This window comes from Bombina bombina, chromosome 2 (genome assembly GCF_027579735.1).
Source record: "Bombina bombina isolate aBomBom1 chromosome 2, aBomBom1.pri, whole genome shotgun sequence".
Taxonomy (NCBI): domain Eukaryota; kingdom Metazoa; phylum Chordata; class Amphibia; order Anura; family Bombinatoridae; genus Bombina; species Bombina bombina.
This window is the reverse complement of record NC_069500.1, coordinates 740,928,546-740,955,971: the sequence shown is the minus strand read 5'-3', so window position 1 is coordinate 740,955,971 and position 27,426 is coordinate 740,928,546. Positions and strand designations below refer to the sequence as shown.

At 39.5% G+C, this 27,426-nt stretch overlaps 1 protein-coding gene across 1 annotated transcript in view; it reads left to right on the top strand.

The window, feature by feature from the left end:
- LOC128647985 (uncharacterized) overlaps positions 1-25,238 on the top strand; it is a 103,181-nt gene extending 77,943 nt beyond the window's left edge. Inside the window, exons 2-4 of the mRNA XM_053700665.1 lie at positions 4,697-4,820; positions 24,499-24,542; positions 24,652-25,238. Of these exons, the coding sequence (XP_053556640.1) occupies positions 4,745-4,820; positions 24,499-24,542; positions 24,652-25,179 (648 nt within the window). The 5' untranslated portion in view covers positions 4,697-4,744 and the 3' untranslated portion in view covers positions 25,180-25,238. The remainder of the gene's footprint in view (positions 1-4,696; positions 4,821-24,498; positions 24,543-24,651) is intronic.
- Positions 25,239-27,426: the final 2,188 nt, after the last annotated feature.

Genomic DNA, 27,426 nt, shown 5'->3' with positions numbered 1-27,426 from the left:
TTAAGTTAGGGGGTGTTAGGGATTGGGTTAGACTTAGGTTTAGGGGTTAATAACTTTAATATAGTGGTGGCGACGTGGGGGGCGGCAGATTAGGGGTTAATAAATGTAGGTAGGTTGTGGCGACATTGGGGCAGCAGATTAGGGGTTCATAAGTATAATGTAGGTGGCGGCGGTGTCCAGAGGGCAGATTAGGGGTTAATAATATAATGCAGGTGTCGGCGATGTTGGGGGCGGCAGATTAGGGGTTAATAAGTGTAAGATTAGGGGTGTTTAGACTCGGGGTTCATGTTAGGATGTTAGGTGTAGAAATAAATTTTATTTCCCCATAGGAATCAATGGGGCTGCGTTAAGGAGTTTTACGCTGCTTTTTTGCAGGTGTTAGACTTTTTTTCAGCCGGCTCTCCCCGTTGATTCCTATGAGGAAATCGTGCACGAGCACGTACGACCAGCTCACCACTGACTTAAGCAGCGCTGGTATTGGAGTGCGGTAATGAGCAAAATTTTGCTCAACATTCACTTCTTGTCTTTCAATGGCGGTTTTCTGAAAACTTATAATACCAGCGCTGCAGGTAAGTGAGCGTTGAGGGAAAACTGCTCGTTAGCACCACATAGCCTCTAACGCAAAACTAGTAATCTAGGCCTTAGTTTTTTGTAACTTTGTAATTTTTTAGTGTAGATTTAAATTATTTGAGTAGGGTTAGGTGTTTAAATATATAATATAGTTATTTTAATTTGTAATTTTAGTATAAAAGTTAGGTTAGATTAATTATTAATTTAATATAGTTTAATGTAATTTTATTATAATAGTTAGGGTAGGTTAATTATTTATTTAATATAGTTTAATGTAATTTTATTATAATAGTTAGGGTAGGTTAATTATTAATTTAATATAGTTTAATGTAATTTTATTATAATAGTTAGAATAGGTTAATTATTAGTTTAATATAGTTTAATTTAAATCTAAAGATAAGTTTAAATTTATTGTAAGATAGGGATGAGTTAATATTTAATATAAAGTTAGCGGGTTGTTAGGTTTAGGGGTTAATAGGTTAATTTAGTTTATGGCGATGTGGGGGGCTGGCGGTTTAGGGGTTAATACATTTATTTAGTTGCGGTGGGCTCCGGGAGCGGCAGGATTGGGGTTAATAACTTTATGCAGGTGGCGACGGTGTAGGGGGCGGCAGATTAGGGGTTAATAAGTATAATGTAGGTGGCGGAGTGGAGGAATAGGGGTTAATAAGTTTATTAGAGTGGCGGTGGGCTCCGGGAGCGGCGGTTTAGGGGTTAAACAGTTTAGTATAGAGTGGGTGCTTATTGACAGTATACAAATATAGCTGTGAAAAGCCGAAGAGCAGCGAGATCGATGACTGTTAGTTAACAACAGTCCGCTGCTCATCGCCCCGTACTTTGTGCGCGGCTTTTTGACAGCTTTTTTGTTAAATATGGAGAACGTATTCAGGTCCGCGGCAGTGATGTCAGACGATGTTCGGCGAGAGTATTGGTGCCGGCGAATGCAGCACAGTTGACGGCTTGATAAATAGGCCTCTATGAGTCTAAGACATACAAATATGGTCAAAAATCTCAAAGGTAGTCTCCCTGTTCCTAATATAATTATAGGATAAGTATTAACACCAGTCTCTTGAAAACAGGCAGAATTAAAGGGACAGTAAACCTTAAAAATAATGTTATATAATTCTGCACTATGTACAGAATTATATAACATTATATTAGCCAAACATTATTTAAACGTAATTTCCCCTATTCATTTTTAAAAGAAAGCGCTGTTTCACAGACCCGCTCTCTGCTGAGCGGGTCTGTTATATTTCCTCAGCGCATCAGGCCAGCTGTATAGTCACAGCCTGGCCCAACCGCGCCATAAGACTAAGTGCAGCTCGCTCCTGTCACAGGAGCGAGCTGCACTTAGTCTTATGGCGCGGTCGGGCCAGGCTGTGACTATACAGCTGGCCCGATGCGCTGAGGAAATATAACAGACCCGCTCAGCAGAGAGCAGAGAGCGGGTCTGTGAAACAGCGCTTTCTTTTAAAAATGAATAGGGGAAATTACGTTTAAATAATGTTTGGCTAATATAATGTTATATAATTCTGTACATAGTGCAGAATTATATAACATTATTTTTAAGGTTTACTGTCCCTTTAAGCAAGTATTAGAGGTATGTCACATTACAAAAAAGCAGAAATGTCCCACCATAGACCTAAAGGGTAGCAAATAAACTATATGTTGTATTGTGCTACCACAATAATGTGCATTCCAGAACAACCAGTGAGCAAATATAATGTAAAACTTTATAGTAAGCTAGATTACAAGTCACGCACTGACTGCTGCGCACGTGATATGTTTTTTCTTTAGGTTCCCTTGAGCGTCTTCAGCCTCTCTAGCCTCATCAGTCCTTATGTTAATAACATAAGGACGGGTGAGGCTTGAGAGGCTGAAGACACTCGAGGGAGCCTAAATAAAAAACATATTGCACGCACACTGCAGTCAGCACGCGACTTGTAATCTCTGCCAGTATGTCTGCAAGGGCTTATGCCATGTACAGATACCATTTACCGGTAATGTACAGTTATTTGAAACTGCTAATCTATATATAGCAACAAACTTAAAGGGATACTAAACAATTTTCAGATAGAGCATGCAATTTTAAGCAACTTTCTAATTTACTCCTATTATCAATTTGTATTTGTTCTATTGATATCTTTATTTGAACAGCAAGAATGTAAAGCTTAGGAGCCGACTCATTCTTGTTTCAGAACCTGGGTAGCGCTTGATGATTGGTGGTCCAGGGTTCTGAACCTAAAAAAGGTAGTCTTGTAATCTTTTACTGCAGCATTATTTTGGCATCAAAGACAGCCCTCTACTGGTTTGCTTCCTATCTCTCAAACCACTCGTTTAAAGTTTCCTTTAACAGCATATCCTCAGACCCTTAGCCTCTCTCAATAGAAGTACAACAAGGCTCTGTTTTGGGTCTCTTGCTTTTTTCTACTTATACATATTCCCTTTGTGGGGTCCAGTACCACTTATATGTTGATAATACCCAAATGTATATTTCCTCTACTAATATCTCTGCCTCTTTACTCAACCAGATTACCAACTGCCTCTCTACAATTTCCTTTTGGATGTCTTCACACCACCTCAAACTGAACTGCTTCTTATTCCCCCCCCCCCCCTAGATACTCCATATCTTGTTTTCTTTTGTGGGTTCTTGTATAACAAATGATGCTGACACACAAATCTATAACTGAATAACTGTTTTACTTATGTGATCATAACTCCAGCATAACATGAACATTCACTTCTTGACTTTCTAGGCACATGACACTGTTCAGACTGCAACCTGTTACTGATGTTATCTTAGCTCTTAAAGGAACATGATAACATTACATATTACCTGATATTCACATATCATTACACCTTCCTGTTTTAAGAAAATGACATAATTTCTAACAACATGTATTAAGACAAACATGTATATATAATCTAACAGGTGGGTATTCTTTGGCATTCAGACCGTTTAACTTTTGGATCAGTCTCTTGGTTGTTGTTTAGCACTTCATCAGTTCCTGTGTTGTCATACATCTGCTCTGGTTCATTTAGAATGTCTCTTCTATTCACTCTGGTTCTTTTAGAATGTCCCTTCTATTCAATCTAAAAATCCTTCCATCCTTTGTTCAAATTGTATAAGATCTTGATCCCACTTCTGACACCATGTCTTGTATTCTTTTGTGGTTTCTTGTATAACAAATGATGCTGACACACAAATCTTTAACTGAATAACTGTTTTACTTATTTAATCATAACTCCAGCATAACATGAACATTCACTTCCTGACTTTCTAGTCACATGAAAATGTTCAGACTGCAACCTGTTGCTAATGTCATCTTAGCTCTTAAAGCAACATGATAACATTACATATATTCACATATCATTACACTCCACACCTGACATTTCTCTATTCTCAACACCTCATTGCAGGTCCGCTTGGTGCCACACTTGACTCTGAACTCCGATTCATTCCACATATACAAGCTGTTACCAAATCCTGCCGTGTACACCTACGCAATATTTTCAGAATTTTCCCTTTCCTTACTTGAGAAAAAAAACGTATTCATTTCCACATTCAGTCACATATTGACTACTACAAACTACTTCTAAATGGTGTTCTCAAATACTGTCTCTCTCTCATCTATTCAATCATGAATGCTTCAGCTGCTAGACTCATCCACCTTAGTTGCTGATCTACAAGACATCTCACGCGCTGCTCCTGTCCTCTGGAAATATCTACCCTGCTCCATCAGACTGTCTCTAACCTTGTATAACTCCAGGCCCTCTTCGGAGCAGGGCCCTCATTCTCCTGTATTAGTTTTGTTTATTCAGTTATGTATTTATATCTTACCACACATTTTGTCATTATATACATACCCCTACCTTTGGACCTAACTTTAGTAATGAGACCTTTTATGTTGAAATCTTTGGTTAAAAATCCTGTTCTTTTTTCTGATCTCTCCTGTTGAGGCCAATTAGGGATGGTTATAAATAAGCTGAAAAGTAACAGTATCAGAAGTTTTAGTGTTGCATTAGCACAAGATTGTCATAAATACCTATTTTTGAATTGCAAAAATGTTACAACATGTCATAAGACTAGATTTATTAGATATGTTTGTTACAATTTCCTCTATAGGTGACAAAGCAAATAAATCCAGATACGGAAAAGTGGAGCAAAGTCAAAATGGGTGAAAAGCACAACAATTTACCACGCTCAGATCTCTCTGTGTCTGGCAGCAGAACGTGGGAACAATACAGAGGTCAGTAACTCTGGATCATCATAAATTGACTGCATAGGAGATGATCTTCCTTAGAGCCTAATGATCAAAAACTCATTGGCATGAAGATAAATTACACAAACATTTTGGGATTTTTTTAGACCTTATATTGTAAGTCTCTCACATAAAGAAAACTACATAGTGACATAAACATTTCTCAAAATAAAATTTGAGTTTCTAAAATAAATTTTTTGAGGGAACTTGTACATAGAAACTTCTTAGATCATCTCGCCTGATCATCTCAATTGAAAAAACAAGTCAGTGAACTCTATCATCAAGGCAAAACACACTTCCCAAGACATAAAAGTGCAAATCACATAAATACATGTTACATTTAAAATTTAAAATTACAAATAAAATGTTGGTTTCAAATGGAAGCAAAGTAGAGAAAAGTGTGCAACACCCAGCTACACCAAACCCTGTATTAAACAGGCATCGTCTGGGTAGGGGAACTTGGGAATCTATGCACACCAACGGAGCAGAGAGAGAGCTTCAGAAACTGATTGGGCAAGTGCTGTGGAATTGAATGTATACGGTTATAGCCGTAAAGGTAGAAAAAGTTTGCAAAGTAAGGACCATCTATACATTCCTGTAAAAGCGAGACAGCACAAGACAGAACATGCAAGCAAAGCTTATTAGTAGTTGTAAGCCAGCTCCAGCAGCCATACAAGCCATATAATTGTAAGTCAGAGGAAGCTGCAAACAGATCCTGGCAACAGGCAACAAGTTATAGCCCTGCAGAGTTCCAACAGTAAAGCAGCCTAGTTACCTCTCCTTAATGTGAGTGCATACCTCTCCTCCATGGTCATAGACAAACTTGTAAGCAGTATGCTGCTGCATCCAGATCGACTTGTCTCCACATCTGCATCCATAAAGGAGGGCTCCTATCAAGCTGTTCATATGTAAAAACAAAGTCACGCTTCAAAGTGAATACCGGCAACTGTTAACCACCGCCTACGCGCGTTTCCCCCCATAGGCTGATCCACAGGGCTTTGTCAGGTCACTCCGGCACTTTATTTGTAATTTGTAATTTTAAATGTAAGTGTGTTTTGCCTTGATGACAGAGTTCACTGACTTATTTTTTCAATTGACATAATAAAATATGTTTTTGTATTCATTAAAAGAGTGCTGAATTCCCTTACTTTTATACCATGATTAATATATCTATGGTTTCTTTCTTTCTTTATAAATATTATTACTAGGTATGAAACAGCGTTCCTTTATTTAAAAAAAAGTAAACATCAAAAAAGAAACAGATTGTGTAAAAAAACAGCAAACAACTTTTCTTGCTAAATGTACACTTAGAAATTTTCAGTGTAGCCATTGCCATCTGGAAGACAAGCCAGATGTAATGTTAATAGTAAACCAGCTCATGTTACTCTAGAATATGTATGACATTAAGCTATAAATGCCTTCTTTTAGGGACCCCAGCCTCCTTGTAGGAATGTGACAGAAAGTAATGGACTCTACACACATGAAGTTTAAAAAAATAAATTGATGCTGAAAAAGCATTTGATTGTATTACATGGGATCACCTTTTCACATCACTGAAACATTTTGGGTTCTCTGGTCATTTTAATAAATGCATTTATCTTATCTATAATAAATCTATTACTTCAGTTCTGGTTAATAGTATTCCTACCCCTAAAACATTGCCAAGGCACCAGACAAGGATGCCCTCTTTCCCCTTTGTTATTCAATTTAGCATTTGAACATTTGGCTATTCACATTAGAGTAAAATTAGAATAAATTAGGGGATATATATTAAAAACTTTCTCTATATGTAGATGATCTGATACTATACCTGAGTAATTCTAAAATCAGTATCCCTCTAATATTGCAAACAATTGATGACTTCAGTTTCTTTTCTGAGTACAAAATTAGTACTCAGAAGTCTGAATTTTTATGGATTTTTAAAGATAAGAAAAGTTTGCAGAAAATACCATTCAAAATAGTTCAAAAGGAATTTACTTATCTTGGTATTATGATAAAGAAAAATCCTTATGAATGGTATAAAGTAAATTATATCCCTTTGATTAATAAAACTAAAATCGATCTAACTGAGAATAATTGCAGGCACACATAGTAACATAGGGTTCATTGACCTTGCAGCTATGGGTCAGATTACAAGTGGAGTGCTATTTATTGCTTTTGCAAAAGCAATATTTATGCTCCACTGAGCAATACCAGCACACGCAAATGTTGCTGGGATGCATTGTGCTCACAAGAGCATGCTTCCATAAGCTGCAATGGGAGCCTTGTTCTCCTGCTGTGAGACACGGTATGAGAACTAGCACAGCGAAGGGGGTAAGTTGCGCATATTAACACATAAATATATATGTATATAAGCATATACATATATATTTACAAGGAACACACAGTTCCCATAGACTGCAATGTAAAGGCACTTTTCATTGCCATTTTGTTTCTCTACTTTTTGCAGTTATTTTATTAAAAATATATTTTTTTTCTCTTTACTCTGTGTAGAGCTTTGGTGATGTAAAAAAAGGGGGGGGCTACAGTAATGATTGGGGTAACATAGTAACATAGTAGATGAGGTTGAAAAAAGACTGAAGTCCATTAAGTTCAACCTATACAAATCTAAAATACTTACAAGCTCCAGTTAAAATTAAATAATCCCACTAAAAGGTGACCCATTTAATACTAGCAATCATATCTATGAATTTTGTTTATAGACAGAAATGTATCCAAACAGTTTTTAAATGTATCTAGGGTATTGACATTCACTACCTCCTTTGGTAATGAGTTCCACAATTTTATTGCTCTTACAATGAAAAAACATTTCCTTTGCAGGAGATTAAATCTCCTTTCTCTAATGCTCGTGGGATATTCCTCTATCAGACTGAACTCGGCCAGCAGTCTTGTTATTCCGGCATCGAGACGGAAATATAGGGAATATCCCAGAGCAGAAAAAGTAAGTAAGATGAGGTAGGTGACACTCACCACAGGCAGGTCAGTCCCCAGTGACAATGGCAGAGCAGTCCAAGGCAAACCAGAAGAATTGTCAGGCAGGCAGGATTCGGTAACAGTAAAGCAGTCCAAGGGCACACCACTAGAATGGTCAGGCAGGCAGTATTCGGCAACAGTAAAGCAGTCCAAGGGCACCCCACTAGAATGGTCAGGCAGGCAGGATTTGGCAACAGTAAAGCAGTCCAGCAATTATAGGGTTAAGAGGCAGAGTAGTCGGACAGGCAAAGTTAGCAGCAAATATCAATCGAGCAATTATAGGGTTAAGAGGCAGAGTAGTCAGACAGGCAAAGTTCAGCATCAAATATCAATCCAGCAATTCTAGTACGATCTATCACACCCAGGAGCACACAAAGTATCACCTATATTTGGGCAGTGATAGATCGCACTAAACAGGTTTAAATAAAGAAGGATTGGCGCCACAGCGTGAGACCGGCATCAGGGAGCGTGTGGCGATGACATCAGTGCCGCACGCCTCCATAGCCGACACAGCCCTAGGCAATGAGCAAGAAAGGAGACGCGACACTTTCCTCCAAACTTAAATTGTGACCTCTTGTCACAAACAATTTTCTTGGAATAAACAGAGCTTCTGCCATCTCTGTATATGGGCCTTGAATATATTTATATAAAGTAATCATGTCACCTCTCAAGCGCTCCTTTTCTAAAGAAAACAGACCCAGTTTGGCTAGCCTCTCCTCATAGCTTAAATTCTCTAATCCCCTTATTAGCTTTGTGACCTTTCTCTGAACTTTTTCTAGTTCTGCAATATCTTTTTTTGTGATTGGTCCCCAGAACTGCACTCCATACTCAAGGTGAGGTCTTACGAGGGCTTTATATAGTGACATATAGTGACAGAATTATGCTTTCCTCCCTTGAATCAATGCCTCTTTTAATACATGCTAGTATCTCGTTAGCCTTTGAAGCCGCTGCCCTGCATAGCATTCCCCTATAAACACTCCTGTATAAAACCTTAATGTCACTGATTTTTCCTTATCTCTTGCCACACTGTAATAAGGCAAATAAACATTGACAAATCTGACATATTATGTTGACATCTTTGTCATTGTGACATGTGCCACAAGTAAGCCGACAAGGTATTGTATCCAGATGTCCCAGCCTTTACTCACATGAGGGATGTTTTTTTGTTGCTGGGTAATTCTTTTACCTCTAAGTTTTAACTGTTTACACAAGTTAATCTTATTATCCAGGTATTAAATAAAAACTCTCTTAAATGACAACTAAATACAGTAGAATGAAATAATTTGCAAACACACAATAAAAAAAAAGATTACTTTGTATTTGAAATGAGCAGTAGAATGTGTTCTGGCAAATTTCAAAGTTAAAGGAACAGTCTAGGCCAAAATAAACTTTCATGATTCAGATAGAGCATGTAATTTTAAACAATTTTCCAATTTACTTTTATCACCAATTTTGCTTTGTTCTCTTGGTATTCTTAGTTGAAAGCTTAACCTAGGAGGTTCATATGCTAATTTCTTAGACCTTGAAGCCCACCTCTTTCAGATTGCATTTTTTTTTTTTTTTTTAAAGTATGTTTTATTGAAAAACTCAAAACATTGTGTACAACATGGAAAGTTTCAAATATATATTTTCCTTTTTTTCTTTTAAGTTTTCAGTGCTATTCCTGGCAGCGTGTGCCATGTTTGAGGTTACTGCTGAGTTTCGCAGCACCTTTATAAAGTCCGGGTCCATATAGGCCCTCTGGCCAAACAAACATAAACAGAAGTACGTAACAGTGAAAATTGCATATAAACAATCACACATTAAGTCTCATGTAAATGATGATACTTTTTGCAACTTCAAGGTGACATCGCTAGAAGGAAAAGAGTCATAGGCTCACCCATTAAAACATTTTTACAGATAATTAGTTATACATAGTTTGTGGTTCCTCACTTCCCATATTTGCTATTGCGTGCAACGTGTCTTTCTGTCTTACCCCTGTGTAGCAAGAGGGCAGATATGGTGTGTCAGTGGTCATGTCTCTTACCCTGAGGTGTAGTGTTCTTACGTGAGCTGATGTCAGTGGTCGGTGTTGTTCTGCTCCCACTGCTGCATCATTAGGTCATGTATGTCTGCTGTGCCCTGCTGTATGTGGTGATACCTCTCTAGCTGCAGCAGGGTGTCTACCTGTCTCCCTTATTCCTCTATGGATGGTACCGTCTTTGTTTTCCAATGTTTTGGGATAAGCATTTTGGCACTATTCAACATGACCAGGAGTAATGTCCTGCTCTGTTTGGTCTCTAGTTTAGGTAGTGACAGGAACAGGATCGTTTTTGGGCTGTTTTGTAATGGTTTCCCTATTTTGTGTGCTATGTGGTGGAAGATATTCACCCAGTACAAGTCAAGTTTGGGGCAGGACCACCCCTCTTCTCCGCAATCTCTCCAGCACCTCCCCGATGCTGTCTTGTAGATGCAGTGTAACCTGCTAGGTGTGAGGTACCATCTTGATATAAACTTATAGCTTGCCTCTTGTACTCGCACCGAAACTGAGGCTTTTTTAGTAATCTGGAATGCGGCGTGCCACTCTGTATTTTCTATCTCCATTTGTAATTCTTTTTCCCATGCCCTTACATATGTGGGGAGGGTATTGATGTCCTCCATTATTAGTAGTTTATATGTCAGTGAGATAGCGTGGGCCGTGGGGGTGTCTCGTGTGCACAAGTTTTCAAAGGCCGTTTTCTGCCTCGTAAACAAACCTTTAGAACGGTGCGCTGCGAGGAAGTGGTTAATCTGTGAGTGTGCTAACCAATTCATATGCGTCCCCAATACTGTTTCTTGTATGTCTGCTAGTGGTGCAAGTTTTTCCCCTTCTAAGAGGGATTAGAGTGTCATATCGCCGAAGGAAGACCCTGGGTCCACATCCTTCGGCTTGCAGTTCCAAGGCATTTTAGGGTTCTGATACATGGGGGTTAGTGGTGCGTGTGTGGAGGAAATATTTGTGGAAGTGCGTTGGATTTTATCCCAGTGCGTGTAAAAGTCTATTAGTAATGGATATGTGGAGGTGGCTGGGGACCTGTGTTTCTCTGAAACCCAGGCCTGAAGGCCTGCATTTCTTGTGGCAAGGATGTCGCAGTCCAACTGCACCCACTTCTTGTTGGGGTCATTATAGCACCAATCTAGTAATCTCTGTAATGTGGTGGCTTGTTTGTAAGTATAGATGTTGGGGACTCCAAGGCCCCCTCTGTCTCTAGGGAGATATAGAGTTCTCTTTGCTATCCTTGGCCTAATGTTTCCCCAAATGTATTGTTCCAGTATGTTTTGTAGTTTATGTAGGTAATTTGTTGGCAGTGGAATTGGGGTGGTCTGGAGTAAGTATAGTATCCTTGGGACTACGTTCATTTTGATAACGTTAATTCTCCCTACCCATGAAATTGTCTTCTTTTTCCAACTAGAAAGGTCTGATACCAGCATGTGTTCCAGTGTTTTGTAGTTGGCTTGAAATAATACCCGTGGGTCTGGTGATAAGTGTATGCCTAAATACCTCATTTTAATCTGTTGTGTTCGAAGTGGGCAGTCTTGAAGTGTCTCTGATAGAACATTGGGGTCATATGTGATATTCAGCAGCTCGGATTTAGTTGTATTAAGGTGAAAATTTGATACCCGACCATAGTCCCTGAACACCTCTAGGACCCTGTGCATAGAGGTTTCCACTTTGGTTAATGTGAGTAGGACATCATCCGCGTAAAGCGCAAGCTTGTGCTCGCTTAAGTTTACAGGGATCCCTGATATCAGTGTGTCCTCCCTTATTTTCTGATCCAGCGCCTCTATAGTTATAGCGAAAAGGATCAGCGAGGGGGGACAGCCCTGTCTCGTGCCATTATAAATGTAAAACTTATCAGATAATATTCCGTTAACCTTGACCCGTGCTGTTGGGCGCCTATATAATGTAAAGATTTGGGAGATAAGGGAGTCGCTGAATTTCATTTTGTGCAGAACCGCTTTGTACCCTGTCAAAGGCTTTCTCTGCGTCTGTCGACACAAAGATTGACGGGATTTTGTTTTGCTGGGCATAGGTCATCAGTTGTAGGACCTTTAATGTGTTGTCCCTCGCCTCCCTCCCAGGGACAAAACCCACTTGGTCCGGGTGTATCAGTGCAGGTAGATATTTATTAATTCTGGTGGCCAGGATCTTAGCAAAGATTTTAATGTCACAGTTCAAAAGAGAAATGGGGCGAAAATTTTCTGGTTTATTTGGGCTTTTGCCTTGCTTAGGTAGGACTGTAATATAAGCCTCTAACATGCTGTCTGGGAAACCCCCCTCCTTCAATAATGAGTTAAATAGAGATATTAGTGGTGTAGACAGGTGGTGGATAAAGGTTTTATAGTATTTAATCCCCAAACCGTCTGGTCCTGGGCTCTTGCCGTTTGGCATGGATTTAATGGCAGTTACAATTTCATCTTTTGTGATTGGTAAGTCTAAAGCTTCGGCGCTTTCCGTGTCAAGTGTGTGTAGAGTCACCCCCTGCAGGTAACTGTCTACATCTTGTGGGTCACAGTCATTCTGTATGTTATATAGTTTTCCATAGTATTGTCTGAATGTCTCCGCTATTTTGATGCTATCTCTGTGCATGTCTCCTGCTGTATCCACTAACTCGTGCACATGCGTTGTTAGTTGCTGGCGTTTTAGCGCTTTGGCCAGTGAGGACCCTGACTTGTTGTTTACATCAAAGTATTTTTGTTGTAGTATTGCGGCTTTGTGTTGATATTCCCTAATGTAGTGATTGTTAAGCTCGTGTCTGGCTTTGGTTACATTTTTTAGGAAGATTGGGGAGGTCGGGTCTTGTTTGTGTTGGGTCTCCCAATATCTTATTTGAGAGAGGGTGGAGTTCACAAACTGTCTGTCATTTTTTATTTTTCTCGCTTTGTGTTTAATGAACTCCCCCTGACTACGCATTTGTGTGCTTCCCATGTCATTGCTGTTGATGTGTCAGCGGGTGTGTTTTCCCTAAAGAAATGTCCTAGTGTTTCGTCAATGCCTATCTGAACCAATGGGTTAGTTAGGGCGGTTTCGTCAAGCCTCCACATAAAGGAATGCGGTGGTGCACTCGACCAGTTGATCAAGCACTTCACTGGGGCATGGTCAGACCAAGTTATTGGCAGTATTTCAACTGTTTCCACCATAGTCAGTCCGATCTGGTCTGTCACTATGTAGTCAATTCAGGTGTATGGGGTGTGGGTGCGAGTAAAATGTGAAGTCTGTGGCGTCTGGATGTTCTGTTCTCCATATGTCATGTATTTTTAGTAGTTGCAATTGGGAGTTTATGGATTTTATAACTTTCATTGGTGTGCTTGTCTTCCCTGTCGATGTGTCTCGCGTGGGGTCTAATGGCAGGTTAAAGTCGCCCGCAATGAACAACACCCCTTTCATATGTTCGAGTAGTAGCTGTGTGACCTGCCTAAAAACTAGGTGCTGTCCCTGGTTGGGCAGGTAGACATTAACCAGCGTGACATATGTGTTGAAGAGAAGCCCTATCACTATTAGGTATGTTCCCTTAGGGTCCTTTATAACATGCTTTGGCTGAAAGAGTACAGAGTTTTTGAGGAATATACCAACCCCCCCTTTCTTAGACGACCCTGAGGCCAAGAAGGAGGTCTTATATTTGTTGTTCACATACTTAGGTTCCCTTCCCTTTTTAAAGTGTGTCTCTTGTATAAAGAGTAGATCCCCTTTGGCTTTGTGTAATTGGCGAAATGCTATTGACCTTTTTTCGTGGCTGTTAAGGCCCTTGGCGTTTATGGATATCAGTGAGAGGGTTTGTCCCTGCGGGTCTCGTTGGTCTGTCATGTTGCTTTTCCCTCTGATCTGAAATGTTTGGGGACTATGCGGTGTTGTGGCTCTCATCTGCGGGTGGGGGATGTCAAATACCTTTTTAAGATGCGTATCTTTGGTCGGGTCCCAGTCGAGTAGTTAGATGTGTTTACGTCGTGGGTGCGAGGACTTGTCTGTTCGTATAAGCAGAGTTGTCACGTCTGTGTAGTTAAGAAGCAGTGAAGGAGGACTCAGTCAGTTTGGGCATGCACTTGGCACGTTGGTTCGGTTTCCAGATTCTGCCCTTGTTCTTCCCTCTGAGGATGACAGAGGCCTGATGCGTGATCTTTGTGCTGTCATGTTCTCTTCATCTGCATGCACTGGATGTTGAATGTTGATCCGTAGAGATTCGCAGAAGTGTGGTAGATCCTCCCTGGTTTTGTACACAGCAGTGGTGCCGTCTCTTGTAGTGATGATACTGACTGGAAATCCCCATCTGTAGGGTATCTTCTGTGTTCTCAGAGCTATGGTAATGTAGCTGAGGTCTCTCCTTTTTTGTAAAGTTGCTGGGCTCAAGTCAGCAAAGATCTGGATGCGGTTACCCGCGTGTGTGAAGTCCTGTTTATGTCTGGCATATTTGAGGATTTCTTCCTTGTCTTTAAAGTGAAGGAGTTTAAGAATAACATCTCTGGGGGGTGCTTTAGGTGGTGGTTTGGCTCTCAGACCTCCATGGGCTCTCTCTATTGGAACCTCAGGTGTGCTACTGTCCCCCTTAAGAGTCCGGAAAAGATCTTGTAGACAGCCCTCCAAGGCCGCTGGTTGTATGGTTGTATGGTTGTAAGGTTGTTCCTCCTACCTCTATTATCCAAATCCTCCACTTTCTCCCATAGGTGGTGTATGGTCTCCTCTTGCTCATACGCCAGGCGTGATATATGTTGGATATCATTATAGGTTGTATTATGACTCTCTTCTAGGTTTGTTACTCTTTGAGTTACTCTAGACAGATCGCGTTTCAGCTCAGTATACCAGGTTTTGACTTCTGACATGATCTCTTTTACATCATCTTTGGTGCAGAGGGGTTTTAAATCTTCCTTTGTAATACCAGCAAAGTTTGTTGGTGGTGACTGTGTTGCCTGCATATCCTCTGCTGATGTAGTGGCCTTGGAGGTAGATGTGGCAGTAGGTGTCTGCGGATCCACTGGTTTCAGATATTGCTGCAACATTTTTGTGTTTGTTGCTCCGTCTGGTTTGCCTTGTTTACATGCTGGCATACTTTTAAGAATTAATACAGTGGAGCAGGGAGCAGGCCTTACCAGGCATGTAGCAGTCCCCGCTTATGTCTCCCCAGCGTGGGTGTATCTGGATTGAGAGTGTATAACAGTATTAATAAAGCCACCTAATTACTGTAATGTGCTTTCTTTGTGTTTTCCCAGGGTTCTACCCCTTTAATTCAGGGTGTACTGTATCTCTGGTGTTAGCTATGTATTTACTGCTGTGCAACCAGCAGTAGCTGTGGCCTTGTTGTAGATCCTGATCACCATATATGAAAAGTCCCCCCTAATAAAGTCTAGGGTCTGTTGTAATGGCTGGTGATCTGTACTATCTCTCTTGGGGATCAGTACTAAGATGCGGTTTGCTTTCGTGTAGTTTATAGTGTCTCTTTAAGTTACTTGGGCGCCTTTTCTGCTTACTATCAGTACTCAGCTCTCCTGACCTTTTTTGTTGTTGCTTTTTTTTGTTTTAGGCTGCTGTTATGTTTATTTGCTACGCAGCTTTTATTTTGTTCCAAGTGCCTGATCTCTCTTGCAGGTGAGCTGTGGGCCCTTTAGCTGTTCTTGTGGGTGTTTGTTTTTATGCTAGTCCCCACCGCGGGGTTATGCGCTGTGTCCTTGTACCCCCAGGCTCCAGAACTTACTTGCCGCAATTGCGTCGGCCCTCTGCTGTCTCTGGTCAGCTGAAGTGTGTCCGGCTGCTGTGCAGACCTGTTATGTTGCCCGGTTGTCGCCAAGCTCTCACTACTACACCGCCTGTGGCCTGTGTTCAGGGCGTCTGCCTGCCGACTCCCTGTGGTGTTTCTCAAGTTCCGCTGCTCCTCTCTGCTGTCTTTGTTCGATCCTCCTGCTCCTGCAGTGTGTAAAGGCTCACTGTGGGACAGAAAAAGGTTACTGGCTAATTTTATTTATCGGGCTTAGATGGCATGGGCCTGGGAGCTGTCCTCTCACGCAGCCATTTTCCAGAACGGCTAAGCTCCGCCCTCTTTCAGATTGCATTTTAACAGTTTTTCACCACTAGAGGGTGTTAGTTCACGTATTTCATATAGATAACACTGTGCTCGAGCACGAGAATTTATCTGGGAGCAGGCACTGATTGGCTAGACTGCAAGTCTGTCAAAAGAACTGAGAAAAGGGGCAGTTTCCAGAGGCTTAAATACAAGATAATGACAGAGGTTATAAGTATATTATTATAACTGTGTTGGTTATACAAAACTGGGAAATGGGTAATAAAGGGACTATCTATCTCTTAAAACAATAAAAATTCTGGTGTAGACTGTCCCTTTAAAGGGACAGTCAACACCAAAATTGTTATTGTATAAAAAGATAGATAACGTCTTTACTACCTATTTCCCAACTTTGCACAACCAACATTGTTATATTAATATACTTTATAACATTTAAACCTCTAAATTTCCATCTGTTTTTAAGCCACTACAGACAGCCTCTTAATCACATGCTTTTATATTAGCTTTTCACAACAGGAGACTGCTAGTTCATGTGGGCCATATAGATAACATTGTGCTTACACCAGTGGAGTTATTTATGAGTAATTGACTAAAATACAAGTCAATAGATACTAAATAAAACAAATCTTGTGATCAGGGGGCTGTCAAAAGAGGCTTAGATACAAGGTAATCACAGAGGTTAAAAGTATATTACTATAACTGTGTTGGTTATGCAAAATTGGGGAATGGGTAACAAAGGGATTATCTATCTTTTTAAACAATAACAATTTTGGAGTTGACTGTCCCTTTAATCCAATTTTCCCACCCCCTGTATCACGTGACCGCTATCAGCCAATCACTAAATGCATATACGTATATGCTGTGCACTTTTGCACATGCTTAGTAGGAGCTGGAGCCTCAGAAAGTGTGTATATAAAAAGACTGTGTACGTTTTGATAAAGTATATTGGAAAAAAAACATTTAAACTGGATGCGCTATTGGAGTCATGACACTTTAATTTTGACTTTAGTGACCTTAGAAAATGAACGTGTCTTACAGAAAGCACTTTTTTGTTTTCTACAAGAAGTTCTAATCAGGTTAATCTAGTTTATTCCTTTGACTATATAACTAAAGTGATAGGTTTTTTTTGTTTGTTTTTTAAGGATGAATTGCAGTGTCTACAAAGACAGAGGGAGCTGACACTGGGAGTTTATAGTGGTGTACATCATGGTTCAGTGGTATCAATCAGTGATAATCTTCCTTTGGAATGTGTGTTTTTCTGCTAATGATACTAAAATTTGTAACAGACTGGTAGACCAGTAAATACAGTAGATTTCCATAATCAACAAAGGCATGATAAAAAGACAATGCAATAGCACTTAGGGTAGATTTATTAAATGTCAGACGGATATGATCCGCTGTAGTGGATCATGTTTGCCCGACATCGCTAAATGCCGATGTTGGCATTTAACATTGCACAAGCATTTCTAGTGCCGCTAGCAGGGGGTGTCAATCAATGATTGCAGTCCGCCACCTCAGAGGTGGCGGAGAAGTTAAGGAGCAGCGGTCTTACGACCGTTGCTTCTTAATTTCAGTTTCTGACAAGCTGGAAACTACGGGGATAGATTGCAGCATCTGCTGCTTAATAAATCTACTCCTAGGCCTCTAGTTATCAAGCCGTCAACCGCAAATACGCTGGAATTCCGCAGCGTATTTGTGGCGAGGCTGATTCGCTGTAGTTATCAAGCTCTACAGCCCGGCAAAAGTAGAATCTAGTGATGTAACCTACGATCCGCCGGACTCAGTCCGACACAGATTGATGGTTACGTCACTCCAGATGTTCCGAACGCAAGTTCGGCACAATCTGACTACTTTTGGAAGTTATCAAAGAACAACCAGGTACGCTCGCCACTATTCCGGGCCAGTGTACCTGGTTTTCAATCAGCCGCCCTGGAGATGGCAGATCCCATAGGAATCAATGGCAGTCTGACAGCAGCGAGAGCTCATGTTCGCTGCTGCCCGATATCCCATTGATTTCTATGGGAAATGTCTGCACCTAACACCCTAACATGTACCCCGAGTCTAAACACCCCTAATCTGTCCCCCCTACACTGCTGCTGCCTACTTTATACTTATTAACCCCTAAACCGCCGCTCCCGGACCCCGCCGCCACTATAATAATGATATGAACCCCTAAACCGCCACTCCTGGACCCCGCCGCCACCTACATTATACCTATTAACCCCTAATCTGCTGCCCCCTATACCGCCGCCACCTACATAAAGTTATTAACCCCTATCCTGCTGATCCTGGACCCCGCCGCAAATAAATTAATTGTTTAACCCCTAAACCGCCGCACCCGGAGCCCTCCGCCACCTACATTACAATTATTAACCCCTATCCTGCCCCCCCTACACCGCCGCCACCTACAGTACATTGATTAACCCCTAATCTACCCCCCTACACCGCCGCCACTATATTAAATGAATTAACCCCTAAACCTAAGTCTAACCCTAACACCCCCCTAACTTAAATATTATTTAAATTAATCTAAATAAATATTCCTATCATTAAATAAATTAATCCTATTTAAAACTAAATACTTACCTATAAAATAAACCCTAAGATAGCTACAATATAATTAATAATTACATTGTAGCTATTTTAGGGTTTATTTTTATTTTACAGGCAACTTTGTATTTATTTTAACTAGGTACAATAGCTATTAAATAGTTAATAACTATTTAATAGCTACCTAGTTAAAATAATTACAAAATTACCTGTAAAATAAATCCTAACCTAAGTTACAAATACACCTAACACTACACTATCAATAAATTAATTAAATAAATTAACTACAATGATCTAAAATAAAATACAATTAAATAAAATAAACTATATTACAAAAAATAAAAAAATATTACAAGAAGTTTAATCTAATTACACCTAATCTAAGCCCCCTAATAAAATAAAAAAAAACACCCAAAATAATAAAATGAACCTACCCTAAACTAAATTACAAAAGTAACCAGCTCTTTTACCAGCCCTTAAATGGCTTTTTGCGGGGCATTGCCCCAAAGTAATCAGCTCTTTTACCTGTAAAAAAAGCAATACAATACACCCCCAACATTACAACCCACCACCCACACACCCCTACTCTAAAACCCACCCGATCCCCCCTTAAATAAACCTAACACTACCCCATTGAAGATCACCCTACCTTGAGCCGTCTTCACCCAACCAGGCCGAACTCTTCATCCGATGCGGGCACAAGTGGTCCTCCAGCCGGGCAGAAGTCTTCATCCGATCGGCGCAGAAGAGGTCCTCGATCCGGCAGAAATCTTCATCCAAGCGGCATCTTCTATCTTCATCCTTCCGGCAATGAGCGGCTCCATCTTGAAGACCTCCGGCGGGGAACATTCATCTCTGCCGACGACTACCCGATTAGGGGTTAATCAATGTACTGTAGGTGCTGGCGGTATAGGGGGGGCAGGATAGGGGTTAATAAATGTAATGTAGGTGGCGGCGGGGTCTGGGAGTGGCGGTTTAGGGGTTAATATATTTATTATAGTTGCGGCGGGGTCCGGGAGCGGCGGTTTAGGGGTTAATATATTTATTATAGTTGCGGCGGGGTCCGGGAGCATCGGTTTAGGGGTTAATATATTTATTATAGTTGCAGTCTGCTGCTCATCACTCCGTACTTGGTGTGCGGCTTCTTGACAGCTTTCTTGATAACTTTGGCGAACGTATTCAGGTCCGCGGCGGCGATGTTAGGCGAGCTTAGGCGAGCGTATTGGGCCGGCGAATGCAGCAAAATACGGAGCTTCATAACTTGAAGCCCTAGTCTGAACTCCAAATGAGTAGTAGATTTTTTTCTGACAAATTTTAAAGTTATGTCTATTTCCACTCCCACTGCATCATGTGACAGCCATCAGCCAATCACAAATGCATATACGTATATTCTGTGACCCCTTGCACATGCTCAGTAGGAGCTGGTGACTCAAAAAGTGTAAATATAAAGACTATGCACATTTTGTTAATGTAAGTTGCAAAGTTGTTTAAAATCTCATGCTCTATCTGAATCATGAAAGTTTAATTTTGACTTGTGTTCCTTTAAAAATTGGATGAAGGGACGTGAGTGGGATCTAAAAATTTAACACCACAAAATACATCATTATCAATATATATTCACGCCTAGATTTAGAGTTCTGCGTTAGCCGTCCAAACCAGCGTTAAGGGGTCCTAACGCTGGTTTTGGCCGCCCGCTGGTATTTAGAGTCAGTCAGGAAAGGGTCTAACGCTCACTTTCCAGCCGCGACTTTTCCATACCGCAGATCCCCTTACGTCAATTGCGTATCCTATCTTTTCAATGGGATCTTTCTAACGCTGGTATTTAGAGTCTTGGCTGAAGTGAGCGTTAGAACTCTAACGACAAGACTCCAGCCGCAGAAAAAAGTCAGGAGTTAAGAGCTTTATGGGCTAACGCTGGTTCATAAAGCTCCTAACTACTGTGCTCTAAAGTACACTAACACCCATAAACTACCTATGTACCCCTAAACCGAGGTCCCCCCACATCACCGCCATTCTATTAAAATTTTTTAACCCTTAATCTGCCGACCGCACACCGCCGCAACCTACATTATCCCTATGTACACCTACATAATATTTATTACCCCCTAATCTGCCCCCCCCAACGTCACCGCTACCTACCTACACTTCTTAACCCCTAATCTGCCGACCGGACCTCACCGCTACTATAATAAATGTATTAACCCCTTTAGCTAAGTCTAACCCTAACACTAACACCCCCCTAAGTTAAATATAATTTTTATCTAACGAAATAAATTAACTCTTATTAAATAAATTAATCCTATTTAAAGCTAAATACTTACCTGTAAAATAAACCCTAATATAGCTACAATATAACGAATAATTATATTGTAGCTATTTTAGGATTTATATTCATTTTACAGGCAACTCTGTATTTATTTTAACTAGGTACAATAGCTACACTACACTATCAATAAATTAATTAACTAAACTACCTACAATTATCTACAATTAAATCAACTAAACTAAATTACAAAAAACAAACAAACACTAAATTACAAAAAATAAAAAAAAGATTACAAGAATTTTAAACTAATTACACCTACTCTAAGCCCCCTAAAAAAATAACAAAGCCCCCCAAAATAAAAAAATGCCCTACCCTATTCTAAAATAACCTTATAAGGGCCTTTTGCGGGGCATGCCCCAAAGAAAACAGCTCTTTTGCATTTAAATAAACATACAATATGAACAGCCAATAGAATACGAACAGCCAATAGAATGCGAGCTCAATCTGATTGGCTGATTGGATCAGCCAATCCGATTGAACTTGAATCTGATTAGCTGATTCAATCAGCCAATCAGATTTTTCCTACCTTAATTCTGATTGGCTGATAGAATCCTATCAGCCAATCGGAATTCGAGGGACGCCATCTTGGATGATGTCACTTAAAGGAACCTTCATTCGTCGGGAGTTGCCGGAAGAAGAGGATGGATCCGCGTCGGCTGCTTCAAGATGGTCCCGCTCCGCGCCGTATGGAAGAAGATAGAAGATGCCGCCTGGATGAAGATGTCTACCGGTCCGGATGTCCTCTTCTTGCCGGATAGGATGAAGACTTCAGACCCTCTTCTGGACCTCTTCTTTCCGGATAGGATGAAGACTTCGGACCCTCTTCTGGACGGATCGGTGATACCCGGCGTGGTGAAGATAAGGTAGGAAGATCTTCAGGGGCTTAGTGTTAGGTTTTTTAAGGGGGGTTTGGGTGGGTTAGATTAGGGGTATGTGGGTGGTGGGTTGTAATGTTGGGGGGGTATTGTATGTTTATTTAAATGCAAAAGAGCTGTTTTCTTTGGGGCATGCCCCGCAAAAGGCCCTTATAAGGGCTGGTAAGGTAAAAGAGCTGTTAAATTTTTATTTTAGAATAGGGTAGGGCATTTTTTTTTTTTTGGGGGGCTTTGATATTTTTTTAGGGGGCTTAGAGTAGGTGTAATTAGTTTAAAATTCTTGTAATCTTTTTTTTTTTTTTTTTTTTTGTAATTTAGTTTAGTTGATTTAATTGTAGATAATTGTAGATAGTTTAGTTAATTAATTTATTGATAGTGTAGTGTTAGGTTTAATTGTAACTTAGGTTAGGATTTATTTTACAGGTAATTTTGTAATTATTTTAACTAGGTAGCTATTAAATAGTTAATAACTATTTAATAGCTATTGTACCTAGTTAAAATAAATACAAAGTATAGTATAATATCTTGGAGAGAATCGCATTGCAAACTTCTTAATTTGATATACGTTACTCCTGCACACCTTAAAAAATGGTATCCTCTTGATAACAATGTTTGTTTGAAGTGTGGGAATTTGAATGCAGATATTATGCATTGCTTCTGGAAATGTCCAATAATCTATCAGTTTTGGAATAAGATAAATTTCTGGTTAGCTCTTAGTTTAGAAGTCCCATATAAGATAGGCCCATTAGAGGTTTTCCTCCTGTGTAAACCCTCGGAAAATAAACATTACAAGACAATCAACACAATTATATTAATTGCCCGTAATACAATTTTATTAAACTGGAAATCTAATAGATTTATATCTTTTCAAAAATACAAATCAGTGGTGGCCAATACAGTTATTATAGAACAATATTCTAGTGATCTATTTATAGAAGGGAATTTGAAGAAATATCTGCAAAAATGGCTGGGTATAATAAAATCATATTCCCCCTTAATCCAAGAGCAATTAATCTTGGGTATAAAGAAAACAACTTTTTTTGACATTTTGGTGCAGTTAGGTAGTTTACCACCTGAATGGGCGTAAACTTCTCACAGAAGGTGACTAATCATAAAATACTTGGATATTTGGAATGAGAATGGGGGTGGGAGAAGTGGAGGAATCCTTTTCCCCTTTTTTTTTTTTTTTTTTTGTGTTTTGTGTTTTGTTTTATTTTGTTTTGTTTTAATTAGTTTGATTTGGGGGGGCAGGCCAATACAATAATAAAAACACACCAACATCAACCCAATGTTAATGCAAAATTGAAATAAGAAAAGAAAGGAGTGAGAAAGGGAGAAAAATGCTAGGCAAAGTAAAACTATATATTCAGATAATCAAGCTGACACAAATAGTTATATATGTTCATTTTTTCTTTCCTTTTCTCTTTTCCTTCTGAGCTATCTGATATAGTATTTGTTAAGTTTTGGTTCAAATTACCGTGCGTGGTAAGATTAATATGTGCATGTAACAAAAAAAATTTCTGCTACAGATAATGTCTGGATATTTTGTTGGTTTATAAATAAATAATAATAATAAAAAAAAAAATACAAAGTTGCCTGTAAAATAAATATAAATCCTAAAATAGCTACAATATAATTATTCGTTATATTGTAGCTATATTAGGGTTTATTGTACAGGTAAGTATTTAGCTTTAAATAGGATTAATTTATTTAATAAGATTTATTTTATTTCATTAGATTTAAATTATATTTAACTTAGGGGGGGTGTTAATGTTAGGGTTAGACTTAGCTTTAGGGGTTAATACATTTATTAGAGTAGCGGCGAGGTCCGGTCGGCAGATTAGGGGTTAATAAGTGTAGGTAGGTAGCGGCGACGTTGGGGGGCAGATTAGGGTTTAATAAATATAATATAGGGGTCAGCGGTGTTAGGGGCAGCAGATTAGGGGTACATAGGGATAATGTAGGTTGCGGCGGTGTACGGAGCAGCAGATTAGGGGTTAATAATAAAATGCAGGGGTCAGCGATAGTGGGGGCGGCAGATTAGGGGTTAATAAGTGTAAGGTTAGGGGTGTTTAGACTCGGGGTTCATGTTAGGGTGTTAGGTGCAGACTTAGGAAGTGTTTCTCCATAGGAAACAATGGGGCTGCGTTAGGAGCTGAACGCTGCTTTTTTGCAGGTTTTTTTCAGCTCAAAATGCCCCATTGTTTCCTATGGGGATATCGTGCACGAGCACATTTTTCAAGCTGGCCGCGTCTGTAAGCAACGCTGGTATTGAGAGTTGCAGTGGCGGTAAATATGCCTGTACGCTCCCTTTTTGGAGCCTAACGCAGCCCTTCAGAGAACTCTAAATACCAGCGTTGTTTAAAAGGTGCGGGGGAAAAAAAAAACACGCATAGCTAACGCACCCCTTTGGCCGCAAAACTCTAAATCTAGGTGTTAGTATGCAAAAACCCAAAGGTGAATTATAGACTTGATGTCACTTTACTGACTGACTGCAATAAAGGAAAAACAGGACATTATTCATTTTAGATTATTTTAATAAATAATGCCACAAGTAAAGCCAGTAGGATGCATAGTTAAAAGAGGGCATATTAGCAGCGGGATACATTGGGTACAAATGACATTTTCTACTCAGACCTCTCCTTGAATATTGTGTACAGATCTGGAGACCACAGCTTCAGAATGATGAAAATAAACAAAAAGAAAATGTTCAAAGCCAATAATCCAATAATACCTTATTCAATAAAATATTATCTTAAAAATGTAAAAGAGAAAGATAATATGCAGAGATATAAACGCATTTTCAGCCATACAATAAAAAGAAGAGATAATGCAAAGTGATATAAACCATTTAGAGATATACATTATAAAATACAGAAATATATTTTCCGACCTTTGCCTTCTCTTTCTTTTAGGTTGTTCTTATCTGGATGCTCCATATTCTGCAGTCTCTCTAGAGGTACAACGAGCATTGGAATTTAAAGATGAACTATTTCATTAGAAATAGACTTTCAGGTGTAACATACAGTATTAACAAATATGTGCATTGTTTTGTGTTGTGTCTACAGAAGCCACATTTCAAATTCCCGTGTAATCAGCACATTAGTGGAACACCTGTCACCACTCTTTCAAATAAGCCTCCAGTACGAAGGATAATGGTTGACCTTCGACCTGTCTTGGAGCAGGTCATGGAATCAAGTGATGAAGAGGAGGACAGTTCAGACTGTAGAAACAAGTGTATTTACCATTTGAGGGATGAAAGCTTTCAGTCACAAAGAGAGGAAAACAAATTCAGAGTATCTGTACCTCTGAACAAAAACAAAGGCATAAGGGAAGTGAATGTATATCTCCCACCTTTACCCCAGAGCCAAGCGGAGTCAAGGACAGAACTAGAGGAACAAAGGAGAGTGACTTTGGTGGCAGTCAGGCATGATGGAGCCCTAACTTGTCATTCCAAGCCCAAACCCACATACCCACTTCCAGACTGTTTTCCCAGAGTCATTTTAAATCAAGAACCAGCCCAGAAAACCCTTGAAAAGGAGAGGCTATTTAGAAATGTAGGTGCCATGCATTTGTGTCCTTTAGTCATTGAGTAAGAGATATTGGAGAACATAAGTAGCTACAATAAATAAAAACCATCTACTTTACACAACCACCTGGTGCCTGGTGAACATGATGTAATAATTATTTAAGGGAACCTACTGAACAATGTGTTCCCCCATGACTTCTTATATCAGCTGCTGAGTATTGAAAATATTAGATATTGCTCTTATAGGTTTAATTTTCTATTTGAAATACTTGGTTTTGCAGGTTTAAACCACCACCCATTGTTCGCATAACCACACTCAAATGCGCTGATCCTACACGAATATTAGATGAACTTATCTCTCTATACATGAAGGCCAATATTTAGCTATGGAAATTCTCATTATGAGTGCTGGTTTCAATAAGTAAAACCAGCTATTTCAATTACAAGAATAAACTTACATTTCCAGTACATTTAATACCATGCAGCTGGTAATTGGGAACACATTTAGGGGGGGAAATGACAGTACTTATTTGCAATCCATTAAAAGTTGGGCCCTGCCATTGTTATTTGTCCCAAATAGTGAATACCAGGCACTGCACTAGTATATGAGTGATAAGTGGCTGTTCAAACATAGAGTAATGCACAGGTCAACAAATATGTTTAAAATTTAGAAGCCAGTAATAAAATTTAGAAGCCAGTAATAATATTTAGGAGTCAGTAGCAATATTTAGGATTCAGACAGTGGAATTTGTATATAGATATATGGAGACTAACCCAAAAAGTTAGGAGTCAGGGGTAACATTCTCTAAGCCAGACACTGGAGCCGATTTATCAACTGTTGGGCAGGCATCAATAAGTGCAGACAGCATATGCTGTCGGCATTTATCATTGCACAAGCATTTTGTGTGAAATGCTTGTGCAATGCCCCCCCTGCACATTTGCGGACAATCGGCCGCTAGCAGGGGGTGTCAATAATTCTGATCATATCCGATTGGGATGATTGCTATCTGCCACCTCAGAAGTGGCAGATAAGTTAAGGAGCAGTGGTAGTTTCCGGCGAGCCTGGAGGCTCGTGCGGGAACTGCTGCATTCACAGCTTAATAATTCGGCCCCAGTGGCTCCCTAGTTACTCCTGGGTTTTCAAACCCTGGGGTAAAGGGTTTTCCAACACTGGTGAATGGGCGAATCAGACAGAGCAACACAGGTATTGGGGAATTAGACAGAATTTTATCTAGTGAATATGAAAAAGCCGAGTGACTAACTATGGCCTAGATAGAGTCTTGCTGCTAATTACACCCAATGACTTCCTTCCTAATTGGAAATTTGCCAGGTTGTTTATAACCAGTATTTCAACCTTGATGTAATATTTCTTGGAACATCTGCCTTTCCTACATCTGATGCCAATAAAAGCCATTGTCACTGGAGATGCATTGTTCTTAGAAACATTTTAAAACTAATTAATCCCCTGTTGCTAGTATGAAACACCAAGAGAGTAAAATGTACATACTAATGTCACCCCTTTTTACAGAGTCCCCCACTGCATTACCCTATTATCTAATTTACTCCTTAAAGGGACACTGAACCTAAATTTTTCCTTTCGTGATTCAGATAGAGCATGACATTTTAAGCAACTTTCTAATTTACTCCTATTATCACATTTTCTTCATTCTCTTGGTATCTTTATTTTGAAATGAACCAAAAAAAAGCTTAGATGCCTTCTTTTTTCAAATAAAGATAGCAAGAGAACGAAGAAAAATTGATTAAAGGAGTAAATTAGAAAGTTGCTTAAAATTGCATGCTCTATCTGATTCACGAAAAAAAAAATTGGGTTCAGTGTCCCTTTAACTGTCAATATCAACCTTAATTTTATTAAAAACCAGATATTTCTGTGATTTATAAACCTACTTTTCCTGTCATATTGTGGAGGCTTGTTCCTGTCCAATAATGTCAATGAGAGTTGTCCTTATCAGTCAATGAGAAATGAGTCTGTCAGTTCCAGTCAGATACAAACATGAAAAAGAGTTTATTGCTTGCCTTGTAAATAAAAGCAAGTGAGATGGGATTTTTGTGGCCGTTTGCGTGCAAGTTAAATTTCACCCGTATTACAAGTTAGATGCGAACGCGTGTGCACAGTTGCAATTTATGCTATGATTACCTCAGCCTCAGAGCTCTGGTTAACTGTTGCGAGTCAAAAAAGTGTCACAAAACAGATCAAAAATACTTTTAAAAGTACAGTTACACTCATAATAACATTATATAATAAAAAATATTTTTTAAAAAATGCAATAAAAAGTTATAATGGCTCAAAGATATG